The 14,033-nt window shown below is 44.5% G+C and overlaps 1 protein-coding gene across 1 annotated transcript in view; it reads right to left on the bottom strand.

Annotated features, from left to right (window-relative positions):
* RNF24 (ring finger protein 24) overlaps positions 1-14,033 on the bottom strand; it is a 113,600-nt gene that overhangs the window by 46,500 nt on the left and 53,067 nt on the right. The window contains exon 2 of the mRNA XM_069204732.1: positions 2,536-2,685. Coding sequence (XP_069060833.1) covers positions 2,536-2,678 — 143 coding nt within the window. The 5' untranslated portion in view covers positions 2,679-2,685. The remainder of the gene's footprint in view (positions 1-2,535; positions 2,686-14,033) is intronic.

The raw sequence follows: 14,033 nt of genomic DNA, 5'->3' as shown, positions 1-14,033 counted from the left end.
AAGGTCTAGCATGGCAATTTCATGAATATCTGAGTGGGTTAACACAATATAAAATGAGAGATAGGTGTGGGAGGGAGCACAGGTGAAACAATAAAAGGGATCCGCCATTTCAGTTTGCATAGGAGATTTTGGTCACAAGTACAGCCCCAATCACTGAATTAAAGGACACCAAACTTGGCATGAAAGTACAACTTTTTCACAAAGTGTGCTGGTGTGGTTTGGAATAAATGTTTTCAGTAGTTTTTGAGATATTAGTATTTTTAAAAGTTTCCAAGCAGGCTTTTAAGAGTTAACACTCGTCTCTCGCTCTGGCGAAACAAGTGTCTTGACACTCAATTCCTGTCAAGCGCATTTTTAATTATTATTTTTTTTTTTTTTTTAAGAACTGCAATTGGCTCAACATTTATTTTTCGCCTACTTTCTAGCAAATTTTAGTGGTTTTAAACATTTAAGTCCCAATAATACCTTACATTACTAACATTATCTGCCATTTTTTTACTTTTTCTTACTTGCCTTTTTTTCCTGTGCAGTTGCCAAGTTTTTATTTTGACAATGGTGAGTGACAATAGTAATGGAGTGCGTTGTGCACTGCAATTCATCACTGGCACAGTGGTTTTACACTTTTGAGCCAGAACCAGAACCAGAACTCAATTTGTAACTGTTTTTCACTGACTTAAGGATTTTTTAGTACCCTTTATTCCCAAGCCCTGCAGTGCTGGCCAGTCCCTATGCCCAACCCACCCCAAGAGGCCACTCCACTGTGCATAGGTTTGAGTCCTTTGCATCAGAGGTTAGCCACAGAGTGCCAGTGGCAAGGCCCTACTCCCCAAAGCATGCATCCTACCCCACTGAGCGGGGTATTTGGGCTCTCACCCTACTGACTTTTTTCCCTACCTCTATTTCTCTTTATCTTTCCGCCTCACATTAATTCTGTTTTCATTAAAATTCCGTGACTGATGTCAACTGAACCGGTGAAAGCTTTGAGATCTAATGATACAGGGATTGCTACATTTCAATGAGTGGGGCAGTACCATTGGCAGGATACACTGGGTCCTTCTTAACCTGCATGCTCAGAAAAAGGTGTTCGGCTATTAACACACTGCTAAAACTGCTGCTCCCGAAAGACAGTAACCATTTCTGATGGAAGTGCAACAGTAACTGAGCAGGGGAATTAGATATCTTTAAAGCACCATATCATACACTGCCTCGCAATGATGGAAGATCTTTTAGAGTACATAAGACTAAGGGCCTCATTACGAGTGCGCCGGTCGGAGGACAGCCACACTTGCGTTGACGGTCCGACCACAGCAGTCTGGGGGGTTCCGACCACCCAATTACAACCCAAGTGGGCGTACCCACCAAGGGACCGCCGTACCCGCCAGAAACATTGTTCCAGACGGAATGACGGCAGTCTTGCTTGTAGGCAGCCAGGGCGGCGCTGAACTCACCACCACCTGGCTGATTACAACCTTGTTTTCTGCCAGCTTTTTCATGGCAGTTCCCCCACCAGAAAAAGGCTGGCAGAGAACAAGTGCAAGGGGTCCCCCTGCCCAACACCCCCAGAACGCGAACTGTCTGCTTTGCAGACAGTGCGCATTCCGAGGGGGCTGGGGAGCCCCCTCTGTGCTACAAGGTAGCACTCAGATGCTTTAAGGGAGCCAAATGCTATCTCGTAGCACTGTTCCCGCCGGACTGACCTGCGGCAACACTCTATTACAATGTTCCCAACGGTCAGACTCCCCACGTGATTGGCGGTCCCGCATTGGAACTGCAAAACTCGTAATGAGGCCATAGCGCTCAGCACCAGTACTGCAAAGAGACGCATGTGCTCCTAAAATCCATGTGAAGTGCTGCTTTTTTGCAGCTAAATATTTTGACAGATGCCTTTAGGGTCCTGCTACAAGAAGCAGCACATATGAGATTGGAGTACGTATGATTTTTACCATTCTTATGATAATTCCACTTCAGAAAAAAGGCATATAAAATCTTCTCAAAGTTGTTAATCCAACGTTTAGAGAAAATTCACCAACTTCCCAGGCACAATGCTTTGCTGGTCTGGATCATCAGGCCAAACCTGTTTGGAAAGCAGCTTCCATTACGGTGTATACCATCAAGACCAAAATTGCTAAATGTATGCTCTGTGGAAGTCCAACGTGTGACATTCAAGTGTTTTCACATTAGCTGTAGCCAAGATTAAGTACAGCCTGTGATAAAACAGTCAGTGGGATTTTGTCAATCGTGTACGCAGAGAAGCATTCAATATGGAGCCATCCTGAGTACACTGCTTATTTATAAAAATTATGAGTATTTTTCAGACCCAGCATTCATCATATTGCCACAAGTAAAATTGGGCACATCTTTAGATATAAGAAGACAGTTTGTTTTCTAAAGCTTTGCAAATTCAGCTTGAGGAGATCAATGTACAAGGTTAGGTTTGAAGAAAATGGAGGATGTGAAGAGGGTCCCGTTTGGGGCATCCCCCCGCCCCTCCTGAAACCGCACATGACAAAAAGAAAGGGGCAGGAGATATTTTACCTGATTAAGTAGCAGCAGAAGAGTAGGCTGAGGATGAAGACGAATATGGCGGTACCGAACACCACAATGTAGATGTTGAGCGGCAGGTTCTGGAACCCAATGTTAGGCATAGTAAGACTGCAGCTGTGCAAGTCTGGGGTCATGGATAGGCTGCCAAGAGAAGAGAAAAATATAGAGGGTAAAAAACAGAGTGAAAGACAATAGTGTAAAGTGAACTGTCATTTATTAGGTTGGTGTTGAATGGCAGCGAGATTACATTTTATTTAGCATTTTCCAATTCTTTGGCCAGGCCGGCTTTGATGCACTCGTTAGGACAATGTAGAACCGAATATTGTCCAATGGTGACAGCTAGTCAACAGGAGCAAGACAAGTCAAACTCAACATATACTGCAAGGGAAGGGGGTCCATATGAAAGGGTGGAGCTAAGAGGCCACTCTACAGCAAAGCAGTGGAAGGATAGTTCTGTTTTGGAATCCCACCAAGTGAGAAGACATGCATTGCATCGCAAGAGTCCACAAAAAAGGTCACAGTCCAGGGTTCACTCTAAAACAACATACTGGGAGGACAGAGATGCTGTGGAAACACACCAAATCTGATGTCACGCCACACTAAAAGGAGACTACAGAAAAGGTTCCTGCCTATGTCTGCTCCACAACAATGTGACTAAGAGGGCATTGGTTCAAGGGACATGCACATCAGATGCAACACAGTGAACTGTAGACAAGCACAGGACAAAGGGTGCCATTTACAGTTCATTCATCAACATTGTGGTTAGCGCACAGCTGTACAATGGAAGCCTGCCACGCTACTGCTCAAGCACCAGACGCGACGATCTACCAATGGGTGGCCTCCAAGGCTCTCTACTTTTACCTCTCAGCTGATCATTCTACAGCACATCTCACTGACATCAATTTCTCCGATAATCGACTCGCAGTCAATGGTACGGTCTCGTTAACGTTCCTAACCAACTCAGTTCTGTTACCAATTGTTCTCTGCCCATTTACACACTGTTCAATACCTAGTACAGTCAGTACCAATATCACTTAATATCCCTCTCTCATGGCATCCAAAATCTTTCCATCGTCCATCTCTATATCACCTGAATGCACTGACCATCAGCTGAAACCTCAATGCTCAGTTTATGTGAAATGGGCATGTCCAGCACCCTCCCCCTGACCTATGCTTTGGCACCAGTGCTGTAACTTCAGGTCAACATCAGCAAATTCTGCTTACATCACAACTTCACTGTGCAAAGACTCAGATTAAAGCATTGGTAATATATAACAAATATATATATATATATACACACACACATACATATACACACACATATATATATATATATATATATATATATATATATATACACACACACACACACACAGACATACTTTATCCATATATCCATATATAAGTAGGTCAATGTATCAATGACGTAAGGTGATGACTGCATGCTTATGGGTTTATTTTTCTACAGTAACACCTGTCATAGTGTAAATATGATTACAGGAAATGTATGTATAAATGCTTTACTACTGAAATTCTGGTGTGAAAAAATGTGTAAAGTTAACTTGCGAATCCAGGCATTCCATTTTTTACTGCTGATAAATTATTTATAGGAGTCTTTAGATAGTGCAATTTTATAGTTCTAGATTATCTTGCATATGTGTAATATGTTAAAATATCTAGGTATGTATGCCTTTTATGTGTAGGTATATATATATTATATACATACACACACACACACACTTTCCTCCTGCTGCAGGGGGGAAAAACAAAAAATAAATAAAAAATAAAAAACAACCTTTACAACGCTCCCCCTACCACTATTTTCCGACTCATCCTAAACCACTCTTACTACTATGGTCTCCTAAATAACCCTCTCCAGAAGCTTGCCTCCTTTATCCTATTTATACAGCTAACAGGCGCATATGTCCGCCTCTCCCAAAAACAATTAGCATTTTCCCTCTACTAATAAACCACTAATCCCATAATGGGTTCTGGAGTAGCGTGCAACTCGCCGAAAGACACGTTCATGCCTCATCAGGAGTTTTAAGAGCTACGTAAATGCAACTTAATAGTCTTCAAGAAGCAAAAACACTTAAACAATCTCCTCTTCTGCAGGTCCTACTGGGCATTCAACCCCTTGACAAAACACTTAAAAGTGAGGGCTGCACACAGGTTACCCTTCCCAGAGCCACTGATCCCAGACATCCAGCAGTCCAGCTCACGCTGTACCACAAGTGACCTTAAACAACTTGTGAACGTCATCTCACGTTCAACCAAGCTCTGCCCCAGCAACCCTGAAACATCAGCTCCAGATTCAAAGATCCAGGGTCTTTAAACGCGTGGCATCTTTCTAATGGAGTGCCCAGCCGCAGGGATCTGGACCTCGCCACTTCCTCAAGCACTTTTAATGTAGACTTGCGCGACACGCCCAGCATCTGGAAAGATCTCCTCTCACCACCAACCCAATGACTGCGCATTTTCCAACCACTTCATGCATAAAATGTATGAGAAAGAAGTTCGGTGGGGAGGCTTGGATGGCCTGGACATGTCACACTAGTCATCCGCCCTCCCACGCGATGCTTATCCTCGCTCTTCGCAGTGGAGATGCAAAGCATGTTTTGAGAGATACTAAGTAAACAAATTCTTCTATTAGTGGTGGTCCAAGACTCACGCAGTATAGTTTATAAAGTGCATCTGAAGATTGAATACATAGCACTGTGTTCCCTAGAAGATAGTATTTCGCTTTTAACCTGTATTATTCTAAAAAAAAAAAAAAACGCAGGAGCAGCTAGGACCCCATTTTAGCCCCAGGGAAGAGACTTGGGGAATTCCACTTCATGTGCTTGAGCTCAGAGGTGACCTTGGCACAGCAGATGCACACAGTGCTGGCACTGTCTTGGTATCAATGGCCGGTTCTTCTTTCCAGGGAATTTCCCACTGGAAAGTTTCAAGCGCTACATATTTGACTGAGGTCCAAAGGACTTTCAAACGTTTCCTGTGCTGGCCTGGAAGAGCTCGCACTTTCGCATGGGAAGGGTTTCAAACAGCTGCTTTCAGCCCCCCATCTTCAGCCTAGACCAAGCCACCTTGTGGACTACCCGAATAAAGGCTCCCAAAATCCTGTCCTACCCAAAGAATCGACCTGCATATCTTGAAAAAGAGCAACAGAGCCCTGCAACCAAAGAACTGGACACGGTAACAATGAAGATATTTACCACGATGAGGTCCACCTGACATTATAGACCGGTAAAGCGAGGCTGGAGCCAGCTACGTCACTTGGATGGCAGAGATGGAAGACTTTTCTTTATTCTTCTCCCGCCATTCCACACCCTTCCTCTGCTCGAGCTCATGAACACGGAAAGTGAGGCTCTTAAGAGGCATCTCTGAGCAGCCACATGTCCCTGCTGTCTCACGCAGTGTCCTACCCTCCTGTACAACCAACCGAAAACATGAAGGAGAAAGGGGACCAGAGGTCCAACAAACCCCTTCCCAACCAGGTCAAACAAAAACACAGTGACGGAAACCAGTGTAACTTAAGGATTTTACAAGGCCACTTCAGATATTCTTTCCAAGAAATGTGGAACCCTCACCCCTTACTGGTGACGTGCTTCACCCCCGAGCTCCCTCCTTCGGAGGAGATATAATACCTGTCCGAATGGGCTCCACCGACCAAACAAATCTCTCTCTCAACCTTATTCTAGTTCAAAAATAGGTGGAAACTTTTTTTATCTAAGGTAAGTTCGGGATCCAGAACTTGGAACACTTACACTTTTCTGTCGATCAACCTGTCAGGCTTTTATTCAGACACCTCGGCAAGATTTAAAAAGAAAAAGAAAAATAAAAAAAAAAAGTAGGGTCGTGCATCTATGGGCTTATTTCCTACAAGTCCCCACTCTCCTCAGCACCGCCACCAACATATACATTAATTCCTGGATTAGGGCTTCCACTCTGTACCATCTTCAATCCCTCGTGCACCTCCCTATCGTGGCCTCCACCAAGTGACATGGCCTCTGCCTTGCAGGGTCGTTCTTCCCATACTCAAGGAAAACAGGGGCTGGAAGCGACTAGGCGTAGTATTCGACTCCCCATTCCGCTGCGTGTATTTAGGCCTGGAGGTCGTAATGCTGCAGTACACACTCCTCTTCTGCATTAGTAAGTGAGGAAGGTACTAGTAAAAGCCTTCCCCCCAAGTCACGTCACATATCACAGATACACATATATATATCACACACAGAATCACACACACACACACACACATATATATATCACACACACACACACACACACACACACTTTGCCCTTAGAGATCAATAGGACCCAGTTCAAGCCAGCTGCAGGTCCCATGGCATCATGCCTGGGAGTCAGGCCTGTGTAAAGTTAAAGCAGTTGACAACATTGCACAATAGCTTTCTAGGAATAGGAGCGAACATCTCCCGTGCTTTACACCCTCACAGCACGGAAGAAGCAACTACAACGAATGTCGACTATTAAAACTCTTGGGCAATAATCACAAGCGGGGCTGCACAGAAAAACTTTTGAGGTACGCGGCGCACTCATGTTGAGATACTACACAAGACTAGGCTGCTAATGTTTTTCAGTGACTGCACACAAGAAAGACACCAGTATGTTGCTGGGGGAGTTCAAGGAAAGTAAAATGTTTAACAGAGAAGGATTTCAGAATGATGATGAAAAAAATTGCAAACATGCTGTGACCTGGGCAGTCTAGACAAAGTTCACACTGTTGCAGAGGCTAGTCACAGTTTAGCACATTCCGGTAAACAATTACCAAACTAGTTCAGAAGTTAAATTACAGCATCTCTCTCTTCAGTCAAAAACATCACCCGCCCCACACACAGGAAAACCAGTACTGCCTATTCTGTTTTCTAGTTAATCACCCGATCGAGGGATTTGCCCCTTACAGCTAATCTGTCACTTCCGCAGCCCCCCAGCCAAAAAAAAAAAAAAAAAAGGGGGGGGGGGGGGGGGGGACCAACCCAGTGTTAGGGTCACAACTTACACTGGGTTCATTATTGCCCTTGGCGCACGCATGCTCAATTCACCGGTTACGCTAGGAGAGCAGACCTGCCTAAGTGTATAATCTAGGCATCTTTCCATGATGTATGTAGCTCAGGACTTTAAAAATGGATGCTTTTTTTTACCCCCTTGTATGCCAGGTCTTTTCCCCTCAAGTGGCAGGCCTTTTTTTGGCTATTTGGGGCAGTTCGCGCTTAGGCCTTCATAACTTTTTGACTACATAAGCTACCCACGCCAAATTTGCATGCTTTTTTCCCAACATCCTAGGGATTCTAGGAGGTACCCAGAGTTTGTGGGTTCCCCTGAAGGAGACAAAGAAATTAGCTAAAATACAGTGAACATTTCATTTAAAAAAAAAAAACAAAAATGGGGGAAAAAAAGGGCTGCAGAAGAAAGCTTGTTTTTCCCCCCCTGAAAATGGCATCAACAAAGGGGGTTTGTGGTGCTAAAATTACCATCTTCCCAGCTTTCAGGAACAGGCAGACTTGAACCAGAAAACCTCATTTTTCAACACAATGTTGACATTTTACTGGCACATACCCCATTTTTACTATTTTCTGTGCTTTCAGCCTCCTTCCAGTCAGTGACAGAAATGAGCAAGCTAAACATTTCTAAAAAGTAGACAAAATTCTGAATTCAGCAAGGGGTAATCTGTGTAGTTCCCACAAGTGTTTCCTACAGAAAATAACAACTGAAATAACAAAATATTGAAATTGAGGTGAAAAAAACAGCCATTTTTCTTCAACACTTTACTCTGCAACTTTTTCCTGTGATGTCAGATTTTTTTAGGCTATATTTCGTTACATCTGCTGGACTCTTCTGGTTGCGGGGATATATAGGGCTTGTAGGTTCATCAAGAACCCTAGGTACCCAGAGCCAATAAATGAGCTGCACGTTGCAATGGGTTTTCATTCTATACCGGGTATACAGCAATTCATTTGCTGAAATATAAAGAGTGAAAAATAGGTATCAAGAAAACCTTTACATTTCCAAAATGGGCACAAGATAAGGTGTTGAGAAGCAGTGGTTATTTGCACATCCCTGAATTCTGGGGTGCCCATACTAGAATGTGAATTGCAGGGCATTTCTCAAATAGACGTCTTTTTTTTTATACAGGGTCTTACATTTCGAAGAACAAAATGTAGAGAAAGACAAGGGGCAATAACACTTGATCTTCTATTCTGTGTTCCCCCAAGTCTCCCGATAAAAATGGTACCTCAAGTGTGTGGGTAGGCCTAATGCTTGCGACAGGAAACGAAACATGGACACATCACATTTTTACATCAAAATCGGATGTGCTTTTGTGAAAAGTCCCTAGCTGTGGATTTTGGCCTCTAGCTCAGCCGGCACCTAGGGAAACCTACCAAACCTGTGCATTTTTGAGAACTAGACACCGAGGGGAATCCAGGATGGGGTGACTTGTGGGGCTCTCACCATGTTCTGTTACCCAGAATCTTTTGCAAACCTCAAAATTTGGCCAAAAAAACAAACATACCTTTTCCTCACATTTTGGTGTCAAACTTCTAGAATCTGAGAGGAGCCACAAATTTCCTTCCACCCAGCATTCCCCCCCAATCTCCCGATAAAAATGGTACCTCACTTATATGGGTAGGCCTAGTGCCCACAAAAGGAAATCCCCCAAAACACTATGTGGACACATCAAAATTATCAAATACAAAACTACCTGTTTTTTGCATGGGGGTGGGGGGGTTAAACTCTGTGTTTTTGGTCCTGGGCTCAGCAGCTATACAGTGAAACCTGCCAAACCCAGACATTTCTGAAAACTAGACACCCGAGGAAGTCCAGGGAGGTGTGACTTGCGTGGATCCCACAGTGTTTTCTTACCCAGAACCCTCAGCAAACCTCGAATTTAGCTAAAAAAAAACAAACACATTTTTCCTACATCTCTGTGTGGGATCACATCACTGGGACAAATGTCCTACCACCCAACGTTCCCCTCAGTCTCCCGGTAAAAATGATACCTCACTTGTGTAGGTGGGCCAAGTGCCTGTGACAGGGAAGAGCCAAAAACATGTTGCAATTGAGGGGTAACCAAAGCAGGTCCAAAAGGGCAGTTTGAAAAAAATAAAACATTTTTAGGCTGACAAGTGGGGCAGAATTTTTATCGGTATAGATGAGACAATGCTGGGTGGTAGGAATTTTGTGGATTCCTGCAGATTCCGGAAGGTTCCATCACAAAATTGTGGAAAAAATGTGTGATTTCCAGCAAAGTTGGAGGATTGCAGGGCATTGTGGGTAAGAAAATGGTGAGGGGTGCAGGTGAAGCACACAACCCTGGACTCACCCAGCTGTTTAGTTTTCAGATGTGTCTAGGTCTTGTGGATTTTTCTACATGGCAGCGTCCCAAAGTCCAAAAAGTGCAGCCCTCACCATTCCAAGTGGGACGATTTTGAGAGTTGGCCAAGCTCTCATGGCCCAAATGTAAAACCAAGACCCAAAATAATCAAATGGCCTTTTGCTTCCCATGGGATAAGATGTTTTAGTGTGTGGGGAGAGAGCTGAAAGACTGTCCCCTTCAGTTGGGGTGGGGGCATAACCATGCCCATACTGGCTGGTAGCCAACACCACACTTTTTGTTTTGTTTTTTAATTCCCTAGCATGTAGTAGACATTCTGCCCCCCCCCCCAGGGTGTGGATCAGGGTAGTTGCCCCATCTGGCCTTCCAAATAAATGCCCTATTTATAGGGACGCAAATCCAACACAAAGCATTGTGGCTCCGCGTGACAGAAGAAATAATATGAATGGTTGGTTGCAACTTGTGGAGAAAGTTGCAGCAGCCATCTTATCAACCAGTGCACGGCCTCGGTTGATGGCAATAGGGGTTGTAAATTATAAAGGGGGCTAGGGTAGAGGTACTCTGACCCCGTGAGGTTCACCAATGAGTCTCTGAAGGACCCCTTACGAGTCTGAAATGGTTCAAAATTCGGTTCCACGTTCGGGGAGTTGCGACTCTTTCGGGTCCCCTGTGCAACATCGCGACAGTCATGACTCCTGGTGAAAATACAAAATATACATTCATACACATGCACTCTTTAACAGACCCACAAAAAAAAAAAAAAAAACATAGACTTTCACTGAAAAAAAGGTTAATTGTACATTTTAAATGTACAAAACCACAGAAATTCACCTGCTATAGTTAGTTTTATCTGAAGTAACTACAACTCGTGCCCTAAGGTAACTCACTTACGCACTCGCCGTGCGCTGCCAATTACCTCACAAATTATGGCACTCATTACATCATTGATAACATCTTTGATATTATCAATGTAATAGTTGCAGTTATTTTTTTTATGAAAAACTGCATGGTGAGGGTGTGAGTTACAGTTCCCTTAGGGCACGATGTGCGCCTAACTATACCGTCTATGTAAGCTTTGTTTTTTTTCAGTGAATGTCTAAGGTAAATACTGATCAGAAGAACCCATACAGCTGTTTGCGTCAACCATGTTTTTTTTCCCCTCTAAAACATTGTAATAGTATTTATGCTTCCTAGATCATGAATATTTATTGGCATTATTTTGCCTTTTCAAAACTGTGCATTTTTCGAGCATATTTTTAAATATTTAACTCCCTATTCCGGATTCGATGAGAGACCCTTTAAGGAAAACATTTGTTATTCAATTCAATTTTACCCCAAATACAACTTCAAATAATGTGTTTTTCTATCAATTTATGTCGACTAATAAGCATTATAAATTATGCAGTGTCTGTTCAAACCCCCCCCCCCACTTGCCACTTACAGACAGGAAAATTACCAGCCCTACATCGATTAGAACATGGATGGACGGACAAGATAAAAAGAGGAAGTGAAAACTGTGTCCGGTGATATCACCCACATTGTCATTGGCCAACTAAACCATCTCACAAAAGTGTGTAGTGCAGGCATTGCCAACGAGTACCTTGGGAGCTACCAGTAGCTCTCTGGTTCCCTGTGAGGAGCTCTTCTGTGTGCAGCCCAGGCTACTACTACTCTAGAGTTTATGTTGAATTGTTATATGTATAAAAATATATTTTTTAAACATACATTTGTTTTGAAAATGTGTGTGTATCTTCAGTACTATTAAGGTGCTGTTTGAAGAAAAATGGTTGATTAACCAAAATGTATTTTAAACTATTATTTGAGTTGGAGAGTGTTATTACTCACATCATTATCTTGGTTCCAGGGTTGCTGCAGCTATGTTTGTTATGCATTACCCATTTGGAGACATTTCAAACTGATAATGCTGTTTTTTTTTTTTAACTTAACTGCTGCCAACATTACTTCATGCACTGATGTGATCACTGATGTGATCACTGCTAACAATCGTGGAAATTGTGGTGACTACTACGTCACTAACATTAGTAGCTCGGGATGATTTTCACTGCACAAAAGTGGCTCCTGTTACAGAAGGTTGGCGACCCCCGGTGTAGTGCCTACAAACGGGTGTCACAGCATCTCCTAAGCAAAGTAGAGGCGAGAAAGGATTCCCCACCAGGCAGATGACCTCAGCTCGGTGGACGTGAACTCGGAGCTGCATTCCTCCGGCATGAGCCACGACTCTGGCCCTGTGCGCGCAGCCAACACTTGGCCTCTGGATGAAACGCCGCTGGCTGCCAGGGAAGAGCCTGGAAGGAATTTCCCAACAGACACCGCGCTCTTTTTCTGGCCCGTTCTATATGTCCTTTGGGATAGCACAAAAGCCCCACGTATCCCTGGACAATGACAGGAAATCGCTGAAACTGAAAAAAGGGCACACATGTCTGGACATGTCCGACTAGATGGAAAAAGGCACTGATTTATAAAAAAATATTTAGCCACGTAGAGAACAGGGTGATCGCCAACTGCTAAAAACTTTAATCCTCGTGCAGACACGCATGGGGCTTGAAAAGGTCCAAGTAACGGAGAGGCGAGGATGTGATCACGGTGGTAAAACGCGGGGGAGTGTCGAGTATCCACAATGTTTCACTTTTATTATTACAAGACAAAATCAAAAAGATTCAGTAAAGTGTTTTACACAGCTTTTTATATGCCCACTTCTGCTGTTTCTCAGGGCTCGATAGGCGTCACTATTCCCCAATTTTATGGTGCTCAAATTATTTTGAAGGATAAACGGTTGGCTCAGCCCTGCTTGGATCCAAACGCAGGGCATGCAGATCGCCGCATAACTCATAGGCGAGCGTTAACTCACCGAGGCGTCCTGCAGGCCATACCGGAGACATCCGTGTTGTGCCAACTCAAGGGGAATGCAGGCAGCAATTACTTCCCAAACATGACCTCGAGGCGCCCTTCACCGTCCATGGGGTGCTGCTTCGGTGTGTGGCATCAGAAACAGGGTTTAGCGGCGGACCGGGGATTCGTACCAAAAACATCAACACATTAAATTGGGGGCTCAGGTTAACAAGGCAGTCTAGCAGTCAAAACATCTTGTATTTCAAAACAAATGAGAGAAGGCTCCCTTGCAACTACAGTAATGTAAAAGCAAGCATAATCAAAGATAATAGGACTGGCCTTGTCAGACTGCAATGCTTAACTTTTGTTTTTCTGTCATGAAATAGTCATTAAAAGTTTAAAAAGAAAAAAAGTGCCACCACCTGAGCATTACATGCATATGCAAGAGAACTGGATTTTTTTTAAATACCCTCTCCTAATGGTGGTGCGAATATTAAAAAAAAAAAAGACCAAAAGCAAACTTATTAAATTAGGAAATGAAAGCAGAGATTTGCCCCAGCCCTAGGAGGATGTGCACAAATGGCTAAGCAAAAAGCAGCCACTCGCAGTGAGGAAAGCCAATGGCTGAAGGGGGCCGGACTAGTGTCGCTGCTGTGGTAGGCGGGGGCTAAGCAAAAAGCAGCCACTCGCAGTGAGGAAAGCCAACGGCTGAAGGGGGCCGGACTAGTGTCGCTGCTGTGGTAGGCGGGGGCTAAGCAAAAAGCAGCCACTCGCAGTGAGGAAAGCCAACGGCTGAAGGGGGCCGGACTAGTGTCGCTGCTGTGCTAGGCGGGGGCTAAGCAAAAAGCAGCCACTCGCAGTGAGGAAAGCCAACGGCTGAAGGGGGCCGGACTAGTGTCGCTGCTGTGGTAGGCGGGGGCTAAGCAAAAAGCAGCCACTCGCAGTGAGGAAAGCCAACGGCTGAAGGGGGCCGGACTAGTGTCGCTGCTGTGGTAGGCGGGGGCTAAGCAAAAAGCAGCCACTCGCAGTGAGGAAAGCCAACGGCTGAAGGGGGCCGGACTAGTGTCGCTGCTGTGGTAGGCGGGGGCTAAGCAAAAAGCAGCCACTCGCAGTGAGGAAAGCCAACGGCTGAAGGGGGCCGGACTAGTGTCGCTGCTGTGGTAGGCGGGGGCTAAGCAAAAAGCAGCCACTCGCAGTGAGGAAAGCCAACGGCTGAAGGGGGCCGGACTAGTGTCGCTGCTGTGGTAGGCGGGGGCTAAGCAAAAAGCAGCCACTCGCAGTGAGGAAA

This window comes from Pleurodeles waltl, chromosome 1_2, assembly GCF_031143425.1.
Source record: "Pleurodeles waltl isolate 20211129_DDA chromosome 1_2, aPleWal1.hap1.20221129, whole genome shotgun sequence".
NCBI classification, from domain to species: domain Eukaryota; kingdom Metazoa; phylum Chordata; class Amphibia; order Caudata; family Salamandridae; genus Pleurodeles; species Pleurodeles waltl.
The sequence above is the reverse complement of the archived record's forward strand: the minus strand, read 5'-3'. Positions and strand labels throughout refer to the sequence as shown.